The 18,884-nt window shown below is 29.7% G+C and overlaps 2 protein-coding genes across 2 annotated transcripts; both read left to right on the forward strand.

Moving 5' to 3' along the window:
- Positions 1-1,521: 1,521 nt before the first annotated feature.
- Positions 1,522-2,842, forward strand: LOC113384595 (cytochrome c oxidase assembly protein COX20, mitochondrial). The gene is made up of 3 exons (XM_026622340.1): positions 1,522-1,654; positions 1,838-2,025; positions 2,713-2,842. Exons 1-3 carry the CDS (start codon positions 1,598-1,600, stop codon positions 2,840-2,842), a joined length of 375 nt encoding a protein of 124 aa, XP_026478125.1. The 5' UTR covers positions 1,522-1,597.
- Positions 2,843-4,406: 1,564 nt separating this feature from the next.
- LOC113363631 (xanthine dehydrogenase) lies at positions 4,407-18,561 on the forward strand. Its single transcript, XM_026606121.1, is given in 12 exon segments — positions 4,407-4,627; positions 13,401-13,555; positions 13,984-14,366; positions 14,450-14,959; positions 14,962-16,181; positions 16,641-16,949; positions 17,048-17,288; positions 17,291-17,422; positions 17,425-17,766; positions 17,769-18,187; positions 18,252-18,419; positions 18,498-18,561. Coding segments are annotated over 12 exon segments (3,981 nt in total). The 5' UTR covers positions 4,407-4,576; the 3' UTR covers positions 18,549-18,561.
- Positions 18,562-18,884: the final 323 nt, after the last annotated feature.

Consider the following 18,884-nt stretch of genomic DNA (forward strand, 5'->3'; position numbering starts at 1 on the left):
CATTATCGTATATAATAAAGTATATTTTATATGTCTATTTATAACTGCTATTAATGTAAACAACTTGTAAATTATATAACCATGTTTATGATATAATATTGAACATAACTTACCTGTTTTCTAATATGCTCATATTACATAATTAAATTTAATTGCTGAAATTTATTGGATATAATCCTGCGTAGCATAGGAAGCTTGTTAAATATTTAAATATTTATGCATACTTTAGGGTAAATTATCCGAATACAGCTATTTTAAATACTTGCATCATTTAACTTAAAATATATCAACTCTTAGATATGATAAGCTATTTTTTTTAAATGAATCTCAACTGACCAATTCAATAATTGTCTAAGCATACATGAGGCTAATATTTTTTAAAAACTATTTTCATAATACATAGTGAGTTCATAATCTGTATTTTAATATAGTCTGTATTAATATTAGTCTTTGTAAACTTTTGATTTGTTTTATAGTCTAATTATATTAAGCCATGCTCTCTCAATGGATATTTCTAATACTGTAGAGCCAATGTTTTTAATTATTTTTTATATCGACATGCTAATATTGTGTTGTTTGATTTATTGAGAGGGCAATTCTATGTATCAGGAAAAATACTATTTGCAAATTACACGAGTATGTAAACATGCCTAATTAATAATAAATGGCTGAAAAAATACTGAAGAGTTTATTTTGATATTCATTTACAAGCAAAACTCTTTCAGCTAAAGTGGAAATTAAATATAACATCTCAAGATTCTGTGGAAAACTGTTTAATAAGAAAAATTGTGAATCATTAAAAATGAGCAAGAAAATCTTAAATTAGCTTAAATTTTCTTAGGTAATATATATTCAAAAGATTTTTGTAATAAACTCATATGTTTTGAGTCTCGATTTGATTCTCCTTCAGCGGATAAAACTATGATAAATAAAACATAATATTTTAATTATATTTACTAAAATAATCAACAAAAATATTATAGAGTAGGTAACACTAATATTAAAAAATTACACAATTTTTAATAAAAAATATACATAGATAATATAAATAATAATGAATTCTTTAGTTCAAGTAGTTATTTTTCATTGTATGTTGATTTTGTGTTTTTTTTTAATCTTTCAAATAACTTTATGATTTATTCACTGAAGAAGAGTCACAAGGGACTCAGCATTTGGAAATTTATTTAAAAAAAAAAACATAATTTAGTTCGTTATTGCCTATTTAAAAACATTTTTTTTAATTTAGATACCATGTGAGAAAATTATTAATATATTATAGTAATTAAATTATTTATATATATACATATATAAATAGATTTATTATTCATTCTGACAACAAAATTAATCGATTTTTGCACAAATTTTTGTATCTTAATGATTCAAATAAAGCATAAAAACCATTTAGTGAAATTTGAATTTTGGACATGAAATTGTCCTTGCCTTGTGCAGATGGCTGCAGTGTAAATCATCATATTCTAGTAAATACTTGTAATTTTATAACCTAAAACATATGACAAATATAATATTTAAAATATATTATATAAATTATAATATAATATAATAATACAACTGAATTTATTATTAAAAATATAAAACAATGAATGATAAAGATGTTTTTGCACGTATGGACGTACAGGAAGAAGAAAATAAAAAGGTATAACAATAAAGTAATAATTAGTTTTAATTCTTATTACTGTATATATTGATATATTTACTAATTGCTTACAATAATCAGTTAAAATGATTTTAACTCAAGTTCAAGTCCCTTTGCTAATAAGCATATCAATCAATTATAAGTAAAATATTTAATATATCAATTATTATATATTATTTACAGCACCTGTACATTTTTGGTACCGATGTAGCAGCTATACCATGTTTTCGAAATAGTTTTTTATATGGAATTAGCACAGGAATTGCTGGGGGTCTAGTTACATTTCTGGGTACTTCTCGACCTCAATTTTCAACACATTGTGGATTTGGAGCCTTCATGGCTACTACGTTATGTTATTGGTTTTATTGTAGGTAAGAATTTACATCATACTTTTATAAAATGGTAAGTAAATAAATATATATATATATATATATATATATAATAAATTAAACATGTTCATTATCATTATGCATTAATAAGAATAATTAGTTTTTGTTCAAAATTTTATTTACCATTATAATGGACAACATTTTTACAACTATTTGCTTTTTAAGTCTTTATAATAACAACATGAACATTTACTTATAGCAACTCAATTACAGTTTAACTGACATTTCAAATTCTTTTTAAGTAGTATCATTTTTAATCTCATCCCAATCTAATTCGAACAAACAGGACAAAATAAATTTTCGAATATTTGTCTACATTTTTCAAAGTTTGATTATTTCACCTAATTATTGAAATCAATCATACCAGAATAGTAAATAATAAATCTGTACAAGCCATAAAAATTATAAACTCATTCATACAATGATTTATTTTCTTTTCTGGTAGTTTTGAAATCTTACGTTGATGATTCCATTGCAAATTTTGTTAGTTTGAAATATTTTTACAAGAGCTATAGATTTATTTAGCCAAGATAAAAAAGACCTATAAAACACTCCTGTTTTTATTTTTTATTTACTTGAACATATTTGTTACTTTCATCGCTAACATTTATAGATCACAAGCAACCTTTTTGAAATTCTTTAATGAATTGTGTTAATGAAAACTTACAGTTACAAATGGTCAAACAATAGATTTCAAGTTTTACAGCTTCAAAGCTTAATGAGAAAGCAAGCAGTGTTTGAAGGCACGGAATTGGAAAGAGAACTATTAGCTAAGTTAAATGAAAAACCAGATTCATGATTAAGTAATACAATTTAATAATATAATTCATAGTAAATATATTTAATATATATAAATAGAATGGTTTTATTGTATGTACAAAAATTACAAATAGTATTAGTATTGAAGAAAGTGCTAAAATGTTATTTTTGGCTTTGTAAATATTTGTGCATGTTTTAAATATTTGAATAAAATGAATGTGATTATATAAATTAAGGCAAATAAATATCTTTTAACATCTGTTATAGGAAGTATGATATTTCAATAATCATTTTTACTTATAAAAAATATATTTTATAAGTATAAAAGTGGCGTAATAAATCTCCTAGAGATAACATCTTACTAATTTTTTAATCAAAGTATTCTGCACAGGTTCAAACTATTTACAATCAAAATATATTACAAATATATAAAATCATTAACATAGTAAATGTATATAGAAATAGATATAAACAGAAACAGATTAAATTTACATTTTGAAGATATTCTTCTGATAAGTGGTAAATGATGATAATAAACAATAATTAATATCATTTTATTAATTTTAATTCTGTGTATCGTCCCCTTATTTTATGACAAATATAATTCGACGTCGAAATAACTTTAAAAAATGTTTATACATGTAAAATAATTCGATATTCAAAATTTTTCTAAATTAGAATAATTATAGATTCAAATGTGATTACAATCAATCATAATAATAAAATTTCACTTCATTCTTGAACCTCGTACTCAATATTAATATTGCTATAAAGCTTTTATGGTGAAAACAAAAATTTGCTATATTATTTTTACATTTAAATGTTTTTGTTGTTAAAACACAGATAATTCCAAGGCTAAGAATAGTTTACATAATTAGTGAGTTCGTATGATAATTATTTTAATTTTTAATAATTTCAACAATCTTTTCACTTAATTCTTGAACTCTGTAACGCTAGACAATATTAGAATTTGCTATACTTTTTACATTTATATGTTTTTGTTGTTAAAACAAAGATAATTACAAGGCTAAGAATAGTTTGCATAATTATGGAGTTCATAAGATAATTATTTTAATTTTTAATAATTTCAATAATTTTTTTCACTTGAACTCTGTAGCGCTAGATAGACAATATTAGAATTTGCTATACTTTTTACATTTATATGTTTTTGTTGTTAAAACAAAGATAATTGCAAGGCTATGAATAGTTTACATAATTATGGAGTTCATATAATAATTATTTTAATTTTTTCTTTAGCAAAATCAAAACAATTTTAAAAGTTGTGTTTTATTCATTTTTGTTATGTTGGCCAAAGTGTCTATACGTTTTAATGGCGGAAACAAAAACTGAAATAAAAAAAATTAAAAAAATAATTTATTATTTTTGAAACTCAGTGAATAACGGTGTTTTTGTTAGATTAAATTAGTGGTTTAAATTTAATTAAGTATTTTTAATTTATTGTTACTTTGTGTTTACAAATCAAAATGAATGAGGATGAATGCGGCACTGACATTATTTATTCCCCTTCCATTATCAAGTTTTGAATGCATCACAAAAACGTCTCAACACCAAAATAAGTGTCTCGTTCGGCATACCACTTTCAAATATCTCAATTGATATCGATAAACTATAAATCAGTAAGTGTATCTTGTTTATAAGGACAAACTACCAAGTTGTGTGTTATTGAAAATTATTCTGTGATTGTTTTAATATATAAATTTCTTTTAATCTGTGTTTATTGACCTATTATGGTTTTGTTATTATCTACGTAAATATGGTGGGTACAACGACCGATACTCTAGTTTTCTACGTAAATGGAAAAAAGGTAAGATGTAAACATTCAATTAGAATACTTGCTTTAGAACCCGTATGCTTATTAGAACAATATTGCATGGATATTAAATACATTCAAATTATTTGTTTTTTATATTTTAATCGAAAATTACTTTTACAACTGGTTTTGCTGCAATATTCCAGCCAATTTATCAGGGGCGTAGGGTGCCTTAGCGGGGCCCGTATCAAAACTTGTTACCCTTAAGAAGGATAGTGATTTTTTAAAAAATATAAAACATACATTAACAATCCATAATAATATTAACTTATTGAAATGTCTTGTGGCTGTGAAAGGTGCTACAGTAATTAATAATACAGGCTTTCTTATCAGCTAAGTTTAAAAATACATGTATAATTGCCTATTCTCATTTGCAAAATATTATGGATATTTTTTTGTCTTCGAAAAGTAGATATAAAGTTCATAAATATAAAAATCAGCGTTAAATATTGCGCAGCAAAATATAAATTCTCTAAATTGTTCGGCTTAAAAGTTGAAAACAGCGACCTTTTTTCTTAGATTTAGAAACTAGTGCCCAAAAAAATTTACACAAAATGTGTACACATTATTAAAATATCTGATAATTTGATGTACATATTTTTGACCGCCAATTAATATTTTTTTAACTTATTTTTATTGAGAGTCCATAACCGCTGGGCCTGCCTTCCCAAAAATTTAATCAGTTCTTTATTAGGTCGATCAATACAAGCAAAATGTTTTATGAATTGTTAAAATCGGACACTCCGTTCTCTTAAAAACTGAGATACCGTTTTTGGCATTTTTTGCCCCGTTTCTTCGGAACGGCCAGACCTGCCTTTGCCAAAAACTAATCAGCACGTCTCCTTATCAATACGAATCGAATGTTTTTTGAATTATTCAAATCGGTTGATCGGTGTTCCCGAAATCGTCGACGAAAATTTGTATTTGTATTTTTGCGATTATTAGAACCTGTCCTACGGGAAGTTAATAAAATTCAATGCGTTTCGATAACAAAAGGAAATGCTAACTGTCCCGTAATTATTTAATTTTGATCTCTGATAATCCTTGTTTGGCTTTAAAGTTTTAATCCATTATTGCTCGTTGGAGCCCCCCTGGCCCGTCGGCCCCATATAATTAATAGGGCTGATATGGCGGTAGCTACGCCCCTGATATTTATGAGGTGCAATTAATTCAATTCAACGTAATTTTCATAATATTTTGTCGCTATAATTTGTATTCTAATAATTATCTATATCGTATTATCAGTAGAATTTAAAAAATATTTTTTAAAATATTCACCGTATTTTTACCTCTAGTAGAACAATAAATCGAAATATATATAATAAATGGCCAGGGCCGGTCCTATCTTCAATGCGATGCATGCAAAAAATGTTGAACGCACGCCTTAGGGGGCGCCAAAACGAGATTTGGATACGAAATTTATAATAAAGTTTTTTTCTATATCATTCAAGAAGTATATGTTTTTTGGATCTTTTACTAATCTTGGATAATATTTTTTAAATTTAACTTCAAAACAACAATCTGATACATGGTGGTAAAGTAGATGAATACATGCACTTCGGCCCTTACGTTATCAATTAGGAGAAGTTTACGATGCAATTTTGGATATTTTAAAATATTAAAAATTAAAATAAAATAATCCAACATCCAAGTACTAGTGCTATGTTTACTAATGAGGGACTACTTTTTTTTGCTCTTTATGATTTGCTTAACAGATTAAATCGCACAAAATCCCCAAAATAAACAGGTAAAACGTTTCAAAACCCAAATGATAATATTACACATGCGTTAGAATTAAATGAAAAAAATTGGCATTAGCTGTAAATGGCAATATAATATTTATCCCGTCCCCACTTTTAAAATCATCTACAATAAAACCCTATAAAGACGATTTTACAGGAACAGGGTCATAAACGCGTCTTAAGCGAGAAAGTATCTTATACGCGATATGAAAAATATATTATGTTTGAAAGTGCAGAGCTCCTCGTAAAGCAGCGTATTATACGAGAAATCTTATTAAGCTTTATCGTATTAGCGGAATTCTATGGTATATATTTAATTGGATATCATGTCAAAAACTATTTACTCAAATTACTGTTTCCTTTCGGATTAATATAGTTAATTGGTAAATATAATACATTTAGGAATTGTGAATGTAAATATCATAGATAAACAAGTATAAATGGCAAATATAAAGCATGCATAACAAATTATTATAATATAAATAGTTTTGTATTGCTATTTTGTATTTTTATCATTGCTTGGTTGATTGTATTCCAATAATGCAAGGTCTTGAAATTCTATGAATATGTTTTTATTGTTTAACAATTTTTTTTAATTTATTTTTAACATCCACTGATAATGACATAAAATTTTATGTCAAACCGGATTTTTTTTATTATTATTGTTTCTACAGCAATCAGAACTCTTACTTAACATGTTCTATAAGCCGTTTGTTGAAGATTTATGACCTAACGTATTTTAAGAGAGACAACCCATCGGTTTACCATTCTCTCATGTGTGGGGTTTACTCTTACGAATCCACTCACATTTATATAAATATATATTTTTACCTCATGTCAATAATTATTTGCATGGGGTTGAAAAAAATTACTTAGGCTTATATGATTTTCGTATTCTAGGGAACTTTGTTCAAGAAACCATTCCTCTAAAATGAATTTTGATGTCTACAGCACTCTAAATGGGTCAAAACAAAATTTTTCAAAATTTAAACCATTGGATCAATCCATAAAACATCAGAATTCATTTTAGAGGTATGGACATGAACATTTTCATGGAGAAAGTTTCTTATTTTGATCCTTCGGATCCGAATATCATTTTAACGCGATTTTTAACTTCCCGTAGGATAGTTATAGTAATGGGCCGAAAATGGAAAATGAAAATTTTAGCATATCTTCACGTTTCGGAGGTTTCTGAACATTTTGGCATACCTCAGAAAAAATAGATGGGTGTGTGTGGGTCGAATATCTTTGCAAATCATTGACTAAATTGCGCTTTATAAAATTTAGAAAACAAATAATTATCAAACACTTTTGCTTTTTATGTGAAATTTCACATATAAATTCCTCCAATAGTCTTTCATTAAATTAATTTTTATATTTACTTAATGTGCTAAATTTATCACATAATGAAGATATGTTTTATTATCAATATATTACAATTGATTTTTTGCAGTACAGACTGAAGAGTATTGACTATAATTATTCTAATTTCTTATTACTTAATACCTAAAAAAATTATGCTAAAATTATGTGGCATTTATTAACATAAAGAAAAGCTGGTATAGACTCAATTATCAAAACTTGAAATTAAATGCAAATGTAAATGTCCAATAATTGGCAAACTCGTGAAGTGCATACGTTTTTCTGCCACTATTTTAAGTTAAAGTCTTGATTAACAAAAATAAATTATAACAAAAAAAAAACTATTTTAAGTTGTAATAAATTAGTCAATTTTATGTTCCAAATAAAATGCCCATAGAACTATTTACATAAACATCTTGTAGTTAAAAAAGTTTAAAAATCATGTAAAATTAACAGTTTTGAATAAAAATAATATTTATTTATTATTAAAATTACTGGCTTAAATAAACAGGAAATAGGACAATTATGTAATATTTTAAATATACGCAGTGATATATATTTTTTTATTGGCTTCTATTTCTATTATCTATATTGGCTTCTATTTACATCTTTACGTTCCAAAGGTTTCTGAATATTTTGGCATACCTTAGAAAAAATGGATGTATGTGTGTGTGTGTGCGGATACAAATTTTCGTCGACAATTTCGGTAACACCGATCAACCGATTTGAATAATTCAAAAAACATTCGATTCGTATTGATAAAGAGACATGCTGATTAGTTTTTCGGCAAGGCAGGTCTAGCCGTTCCGAAGATACGGGGTAAAAAGTGCCAAAAACGGTCACTCAGTTTTTAAGAGAACGGAGCGTCCGATTTTAATAATTTAAAAATCATTTTACTTGTATTGACAACATGAAAAACTGATTAAATTTTTGGAAAAGGCAGGTCCACCTGTTAAAGTCTTTCGATAAAAAAAAAGTTAAAAAAAGTGTCATTTGGCGGTCAAAAATGTTTATTGGATATATGTACATCAAATTATCAGATATTTTATAGATTTTAATAATGTGTACATATTTTGTGTAATTTTATTTGGGTTCCGTATCAAGATTTTTAATTACGGTACGGGAAGTTCCAGCAATTTTCCTTAAGGCACGATTACACGCCCCCCTCTAGTTTTCTATATACAATCAAACCTAATTTTTACAAATGAATGAATGAATGAATGAATAAGAATGTTCAATGAACCCATTCAAATAATGTGTTTACTATTAACACGTTGACGGACAGTAGGAACAAGCGAAGTTCGAAAATTGACACTATATGTTTTTGTGAATTTTAGAATGTTAGAAGTATAGTTTTACTCTTTCTGCTTAAATAAACTTAATTTTGATTAATTTAGTACCTTTAATTAGGTTGCGGCTATAACAGCAAAAATTTAAAAACGTAAATGACAGGTTTAATGGTTCAAACAAGCAATTTTTGTATGCAACAAAGTATTTTTGGGAGTTTTACACGAAATGTTAGTTCTTAATCAAACAAAAATAAATAAATGACAAAAAAATTTATTATAATTTTATAATTATTATACATTATTTTCAGTATGCCATGTTTCAAAGCATGGTGCAGGACACAGTGCAGGTTTTGACATGCAATTCTTGCAGCAATATGATGTTTCCTTCCTTATTCCCTGTTTATAACATTGTTTACAACGCTGAAAATATGTTTTTCGCTGATAATTTTCAGGAGGTAAAATCTTCTCAGGAAAATGCTGTGTTCCATTGTTGTTGATTTCATTGGTTTGGATTTGTGCACGTTTAAATTGAACCAAAGTTCTTCCATCCCGTTCATTATCTATACCAGTTAGAGATCGTATGATTGCTTCCCTGTACTCTATATACTTCATTTGAGAACCTGTCTTTTCTTTAAAGATGTAGAAAGAATTCCATACTGCTACATCCAGTAGATGAAAGATTACCTTTTCTGTTTAAAGTATAAAATGAATAATAAACAAATACATACCAGTATAGTTATATAAATAATAATAAATATCGTTAAACGTATCAATAAGAACTATAAATTCAATAGAAAACACGATCGCACTACTCCATTCACAACCATGTGCATACTGAATCTGCAACTCGTATAACAGGTGAAATAATATATGAACTTCAACCTAAAAAGATGTTTTCAAAACACGACACTATGCTTCTACGTATACGCCAGTAAGTGCACATTTGTGCTGCTATAGCCGTAGTGTCTAAAAACGACCGCTTCGTTTTGGACGGCTATAGCAGTCATGCCACATTGTGAACTTCACTTTGACGGCTATAGCCGCAATTGTCCGTCAACGTGTTAATATAAAGTATTATTTTATTTATCATATATTTATTATATGGAACTTTTAACACATGGCATTTTTCCATTAAGAAGTATATAATACGTAATTTTACATTTTGTCCTAATTAAAATACGTAATTTTGCATTAAATTGCATTAAAATATGAAGATGTTTGTTAATAAACTGATAAGGGAATTGCATACAATCGTGATAAGATATCAGGTCAAATATACAGAGCAAATATTCCGTATATACATTTAATTCGCAGAAATTTTGCGAAATAATAATTTATTGCGTTTTCTTATCAAATTGCGTTTTCTTATTCAATATTAAATATGGTTTGTTATGCACCAATAATAATTAGACCATAATATTTAAATATATATTGAAATTAACAGTCATTATTATAATTACTTATACAATTAGAATTCCGGAATTTGAATCTGATCAGATCTATTGTAATCAATTCGTTTGATTTATCTGTTATTATTATTTTTGGTTCTGGTGTTATGAAATAAATACGTGAAAAATAAGTTTAACATTGAGATTAATAGAGGATATAATTTACTTCATTGAAGTTCCGGGTTTAAATAAATTCTTATATTTATACAGTATATATGCATAGTTAATTAAAAGATAGTTGAAAATCATTTCACCAAAAGATTTAAATTAAAATTTACAATGAGATTATTAAATTTTGATTTTTTTTAGTAATCTCAGTAGTATATATTATTGCTTCCTATATTCTGAAAAAAAGATAGATTATTAATGAAAGTTTTTGAATATCAAGATAATCTTAATCAAAACATATTTTTTTTCGAAGTCTTGGAACAACATCGATGTTGCGCAATTTTTGAATTTAAATTTGCATTTTCTGTTTTCATTATTTTTGTCGGGATGTGATACCCGACTTGGACAGTCTGATATCAAGTAGCATTGATAACGATTTTTATTTAAAAATATAGATAGAAAATGTTTCCAAATAAAAATAGCCCCCACCGACACTGGTGCATCAATGAAAAAGTTCATCAATATTAAAAAAATTGTAATAATAAATTCATCAAGATCCTGATAAACGATCTAGTTTTAATCCAAACTAGCTGTAAGTGGAATTCTGTCTTAAGGCAATTAGGGCATCGTGCCTTAAGGCAAATTGCTGGAACTTCCCGTACCAAAAATTATTTTTTTTTAAAACGATTAACATTTTTGAAAAAAAATTACTTTGAAAAAATAAGATTTTTGAGAAACTATAAATTGGACAAAAAATTAGTTTTTTTAAAAAAAAAAAATTTTTTTTAAAAATTTTTTTTGAAAAAATATTTTTTTTTTGAAAAAAAATTTTTTTTTCTTTATTTTGACATATTGTGGAAGATCTGAACTTTTTTTCAAAGCAATCGTACTGCTTTAACTACATAGGGACAAAATATAAAGCGCGTAAGCGCCGCGTCGCTGTCTAACGCATAAGTATTGGTACGAAACCGATAGGAATGTTAACAAAATGTATACTTATTGTTAAAATCTCTACAAAATGTCTTATAATTTGATGTGCATATGTCTAATGATCATTTTTGACCGCCAAATGGCTCATTTTTTTACTTTTTCCTCTATATCTCCGAAACCGCTGGACCTACCTTCATGAAAGTTGTATCGATTCTTCATCTTGTCAATACAAATAAAATGTTTTTTGAATTATTAAAATCGGACGCTCCGTTCTCTTAAAAACTGAGTTACCGTTTTCGGAACTTTTTGCCCCGTATCTTCGGAACGGCTTGACCTGCCTTTGCCAAAAACTAATCAGCACGTCTCCTTATCAATACGGATCGAATGCTTTTTGAATTATTCAAATCGGTTGATCCGTGTTCCCGAAATCGTCGACGAAAATTTGTATCCGCACATACATACACACACATACATACATACATACATACACACACACATACACACACACACACACACACACACACACATACATCCATTTTTTCTAAGGTATGCCAAAATGTTCAGAAACCTCTGAAACGTAAAGATATATAAAAATTTTCATTTTCGATTTTTTTGCGATTACTATAACTTGCCCTACGGGAAGTTAATTATTACAACAACCCATATATATACATACATATATACCATATATATACATACATATATAAAAAGTCGAGAATCGATCTAAGAATTCATTACATGACCAAAATAAGAATCATTATGTAAGATATTTTGATATTTTATTCCATAAATTTTCGAAAAAAAATTCGATTTATTTTATGGACTTTAACTTTAGCAAACTCAAAAATTGTTTAATTTAAATTGGCATGCAATCATATTCATTTCCCCCCTGAGAACCATTTCAGTTTTTATCTTATTTTATTAAAACGCAATAAATACGTTATCATCAATTGTGATACAAAATTACTATGTAATCAGATAATACTTATGTGATTTATATTTTGTGATAATCAAAAATTTATAATCAGTATTATCTTTATAATTCAAGATATTTTGGACTATATATTAATAACTTTAACAAGTCTTATTAGAATGATTTTTGATGATAAATGTGAATGTAATTTTCCAATCAACAATTATCATTTCCGATTTTACGTAATAATATTTGCGAATTTTTAAAATCTATTACTTTCGACGGAAACGGGTGAGGTTGACGGAAACATGAATAGTTAGACAATTATATTATAAATTTCTGGTTTAATTTAAATTTCTTGGGTTTGGTGTTAGTTTTATCAAGATAAGTTGCGTCAATGGGTTAATATTATGACCTTGTTTTTAAGCAGATAGTATTTGAATGTTGATTTATTGCTTTCATATGATAATTCATGTTAATTCAGAACACTTACGTATTTGCATAAAGGGCTGTATAAGTTTGGACCTTCTACTAATTAAAATTCAAAATTGAAGTATTGACTAAACAATTAATATTTTTATGTATTTTTTTATTATATTTTTCAACAGCAATCAAAAGCTTACGTATTATAAGCTGTTGGGCTGAAACTTCTCCTTCCTTCGTATTTTTTAGATGGTAATCCAATGGTTAATTCATCCATATTTGATGATTTTTGTTATTAGAATTAATCTAATAGGGCTGACTTTTTATTGGTGCAGTAATGCCGGGCAAGGGCTATTTTCACTTGGAAACATATTGCTATCTATATTTCCAAGTGAAAATCGTTGTCACTGCTGCCTGACAACAGGCTGCTCGAAGTGGGTATTGAACCCGGCACCTCAGATTCAGGTCCCGTCGCTCTTAACCGCTTACCTACGGGCGAGCCCTTTATGTAAATTATTGAGATAATATTTGCTTATGACCTTATGATAATAGGTAATAGATCCATCACCAGATCCAGAATGGACTTTACTACGATATCTTCGGGAAAAGCTTCGATTATGCGGAACGAAATTAGGCTGTGCCGAAGGAGGATGTGGCGCTTGTACTGTCATGGTGTCTAAATATGACCGAAAACGTGATAAAGTCATGTATCCTTGTTCACTTAGGCTCAAAAATTGAATTAAACTTCCAAAATTCTCATTAATGATCAAATAATTTGATTTTTCTACCAGATCATTCAGGACACAGTAAAGAGGCATGTTTTTTTACCAATGTGTTTTGAGAGATATTATTTAATTTTATGACAATAACCATATATATTATTTAAAATTTTTAAATATCTGTCTAAATTATATAAATACCACAAATGTTAGGCACGCCTTCTATACGAAATCTCTATTTGAATAATTGCAGTAATTATTACAATTATTGACTAAAGACTTTTTTAGCTTATCCTGAATTAACCCAATAATTATGATTTTTGCTTACTATATTGTCATCATTTCTTGATAGTACTTGCAAAAAAGAACATCTTACCGTTTTTATCTGCTAATTTTTCCTTAAATTCATGTATCAGTCATTTAGCCGTAAATGCCTGCCTGGCTCCAGTTTGCTCCATGCACGGCTTAGCCGTTGTCACTGTCGAAGGAATTGGCAGCACCCGCACCAGACTCCATCCAGTGCAGGAGCGAATAGCCAAAGCTCACGGATCACAATGCGGGTTTTGCACACCTGGAATAGTTATGTCCATGTACGCGCTGCTTAGAAATTCATCCCTACCTTCAATGAAAGACATGGAAGTCGCTTTCCAAGGCAATTTATGCAGGTGTACAGGATACAGACCGATAATAGAAGGATATAAAACTTTTACTAAAGAGTTTTCTGGAACCTGCTCGATGGGAGAAAATTGCTGCAAAAATATTAAAAATGGTGTCAATGGTACATCGGATGGTACAAATGGTTTGAATGGAACCAATGGAATCAATGGAGTCAACGGAACCAACGGTACGAACGGGATTAATGGTTCTATCAGTTCCGACGAGGTACTATTTGAACCAGTAAGTTTACTCCATTAGACCCTACCCAGGAGCCAATATTTCCCCCAGAATTAAAACTCTCTGACTCACTCGACAAAGTCTCGGTAACTTTTAGGAATCCAGTAGTGACCTGGTATCGACCTACCACATTATACGAATTATTAAAAATAAAGGATGAGCATAACGATGCTAAAATTATTGTTGGCAATACAGAAGTAGGCGTCGAGGTCAAGTTTAAACATTGCGTTTATCCGGTACTGGTGTTACCAAATCAAATTCCTGAAATGACTAATATTGAAGACCTAGGAAGTACAATAATGGTTGGCGCCTCAGTCACTCTATGCGATATGGAAGAATATTTAAGAAATGAAATTGACACAAAACCCGAACATGAAACGAGAATATTCAAGGCGATCGTTGAGATGTTGCAATATTTTGCTGGAAAACAAATTAGGAACGTAGCAGCAGTTGGTGGCAATATAATGACAGGTAGTCCAATTTCTGATTTGTGCCCAATTTCACCGCATCTGGAATTGCTCTGGAAGTGCAAAGCTTGAAACGCGGAAGAAGGCTTGTGAATATGGGTGAAGGATTTTTCACTGGATATCGACGGAACATTGTAGCACCTGATGAAGTTTTGATTAATATTCGAATACCTCGCACTACAAAAGATCAATTCTTTATTGCTTATAAACAATCGAAGCGTAGAGAAGATGATATAGCTATTGTAAATGGGGCTTTTGATATTACATTTGAACCTAGGACTACGATAGTGCAAAAAGCGAATTTAGCTTATGGAGGGATGGCGCCTACAGTAGCCATAGCAAAAAAAGCACAAGAGTATTTGATCGGGAAAGAGTGGAATGCCGATATATTAGAAGGTGTTTACGAAAGATTGATTGAGGATCTACCTTTAGCTGATAGTGCTCCTGGTGGCACGATAATGTATCGTCGTTCTTTGACATTAAGTTTATTCTTTAAAGCTTTTCTGCACATCAGCCAAATTTTAGAATTAGATGTTCCAGATACCGAAAAAAGTGGTGCACATTTGTTTAAAGGCCACATTCCAAAAAGTTCGCAATTTTATGAGTTACCACCTCCAGGGCAGGTTACACGTGATCCAGTAGGTAGACCCAAAGTTCATGTTTCGGCGTTTAAGCAAGCGACAGGGGAAGCTGTATATTGTGATGACATACCTCGTTATGATCAAGAATTATACCTTGGCTTGGTGCTCAGTACGAAAGCCAATGCACGTATAAAATCAATAGATCCGAAACCTGCTTTAGATATGCCTGGGGTGCACGGATATTTCAGTGCTAAGGATCTAACAAAACATCAAAATACAGTCGGACCAATAATTCAAGATGAAGAATTATTCAGAACAGAAACAGTTACATGCCAAGGTCAAATTATAGGATGCATAGCTGCTGATGATCAATTATTAGCACAACGAGCTGCTAGAAGTGTTAAGATCGAATACGAAGATGAAAAGCCACCTATAATAACTATCGAAGATGCTATTAAACATAATAGTTTCTTCCCAGGTTACCCTAAAAAAATTGAGAAAGGTGACATAGATAAAGCATTTGCTGAAGCTTATGGTATTGTTGAAGGGCATTGTAGAATGGGTGGACAGGAACACTTTTATCTAGAAACTCATGCTGCTCTAGCTGTTCCTAAACCAGAAGATGAAGAATTAGAATTGTTTTGTTCATCACAGCATCCGTCTGAAATTCAGGTAATTATTTAATAAAGATATGAAATTATTTTTAAAGTGTGCATATTACTTGCAATCAGGCATTTAAGAATAGAATAATATTTTCAATTTGCTTATAAATTTTGTTCGGTTGAATAATAAAGCATTAATTTTTCATACATATTTTATGGATTGTTTTAAAAATATAATGGATTTTAAAACCATTTAATAATAATAATGGTAAAAAATCCAATTATTATTAATTGTGAACTTTAATATAAATTCCGGCCGACGATATGTGTAGTTTACTTACTTTTGGCTCAAAATCATGGTTCAAACTTCAAATTTCCATCAGTTTTATTTTCGTTGTCGCATTATTTGCATAGTTTTTTTTATATATTACAGAAATGTAGTTTATTATGTAAAACAGGAAAAACATGTCTTATGAAATGCTACCTATGAGTTTGTCTAATTACAATTTGCACTGACATTCTATTACAGCACATGGTTTCACATTTGCTCGACATTCCAAGCAACCGTATTACGGTGCGGGTCAAGCGCATGGGCGGCGGATTTGGTGGTAAGGAATCAAGGGCGATGATGGTGTCCCTTCCTGTTTGTTTAGCCGCTTCTAAATTGCGCAGACCTGTTCGACTTATGCTTGATAGAGACGAGGACATGGCTATATCTGGCACGAGACATCCATTCCTTTGCAAATATAAAGCTTCTTATAATAAAGATGGCAAGATTACGGCGTGCGATATTAAAATTTATAATAATGGAGGTTATTCCATGGATTTGTCTTGCTCGGTAAGTTTGAAAGTACCCGTGTATTTACTAATAACCGTTCAGTTTTTCATGTGAATTATTCAGATTCATTTACCATTTTTATTATTTTTTACTACCAGGTTCTTGAACGTGCTATGTTCCATTTTGAAAATTCCTACTTCATTCCGATAGTTCGTGTTCATGCCTGGGTGTGCCGTACAAATTTACCTTCTAATACAGCCTTTCGTGGCTTCGGTGGCCCCCAAGGTATGTTTGCAGGTGAACATATAGTGCGTCAGGTGGCCCATGCGTTACGCCGTGATTATATTGAGGTAATGCGCTTAAACCTCTACACTGAAAAGCAACTAACTCATTACAACCAATGCTGGAATACTGCAGATTACAAATGTGCTGGGATGAATGTCTCAAAAACGCGAATTTTGATCGAAGGCGATCCCAAATCGCCGAATTTAACAAAACGAACCGTTGGAGAAAACGTGGTATTAGTGTTGTACCAACAAGTTTGGTATTGCTTTCACAGCATTATTTTTAAATCAAGCTGGTGCGTTGTTACATATTTATAAAGATGGGTCCGTACTCCTTTCTCACGGTGGAACAGAAATGGGCCAAGGGTTACATACAAAGATGATACAAGTTGCTGCACGGGCTTTAGATATTTCACCAGATTTGATACATATTTCTGAAACTTCAACCGACAAAGTTCCCAATACATCAGCCACAGCTGCTAGCGCTGGATCAGATCTTAATGGGATGGCTGTTTTAGACGCTTGTAACAAAATTAACGATCGTTTATCCGTTTATAAAAAATCCATGCCCGATAAAGATTGGTTCGCTTGGATAGCACAGCATACATGGATCGAGTAGGGCTTTCAGCAACTGGCTTCTACGCGACCCCAAATATTGGTTATGATTTTGCGACCAATTCAGGAAATCCCTTCAACTATTTTACATATGGAGTGGCTTGCAGTGAAGTAGAAATTGATTGCCTGACAGGTGACCATCAGGTGGTTCGTACAGATATCGTGATGGATTTGGGATCGAGTATCAATCCTGCGATTGATATCGGTCAAGTTGAAGGAGGTTTTATGCAAGGGTACGGATTATTCACTATCGAAGAGATGATCTATTCCCCGCAAGGTATGGTGATGTCAAGAGGACCTGGTGTTTATAAGTTGCCTGGTTTTGGAGATATTCCAACAGTGTTTAACGTATCGCTTCTGAAAGGAGCTCCGAACCCTAGGGCTGTATATTCTTCAAAGGTAATGTTATTCAATTTTCTACATATTCATTAATGGAGAAATCTAACATTATTTAATCGTTCAGGCTGTTGGAGAGCCTCCTCTATTTTTGGCGTCTTCCATATTCTTTGCCATAAAAGAAGCTATTTCAGCTGCTCGGAGTGATTCTGGTTTGAACGAATATTTCTATTTAGAATCTCCTGCAACTGCAGCAAGAATACGCATGGCTTGTCAAGATAACATAACTCGCAAGGTACCAATTTTTCTAACGCTATGGATTTTTATAATTTATCAAGGTTTTTATTAATAATATCCTATATTTTTTTAATAGTTTGTAGCAGCAAAGGAAGGTTCGTTTACACCTTGGAACGTTGTGCCATAAATATAAAAGTAACAAAATTTAATTTTATTTAGAACGTAGTATATACGTAGTCAAATACATTACCAATTTAATTTAATTATTAGAGTATTGATATTATGATAGATTTATTTAGACCATGTGCATTTTCACATGGAAGCCATATTATATGTGATTATGATAATTTTATATGTAATATATATTTATAATTATAGATTTTTTCAAATTGATATTAAATAGTACGTTTTTTATATATTAAATACAAATACACAAGTTACCTTCTAAATAAAATGCTATACTTGAAAATTAGAAATTTATTTCTTCTGAAAATGAAACATTAAACGGTCACGATCATTGCTA

The sequence above is a fragment of the Ctenocephalides felis genome, unplaced genomic scaffold (genome assembly GCF_003426905.1).
Source record: "Ctenocephalides felis isolate EL2017-DRISC unplaced genomic scaffold, ASM342690v1 CF-g0.4_SCAFFOLD_00845, whole genome shotgun sequence".
NCBI lineage: Eukaryota > Metazoa > Arthropoda > Insecta > Siphonaptera > Pulicidae > Ctenocephalides > Ctenocephalides felis.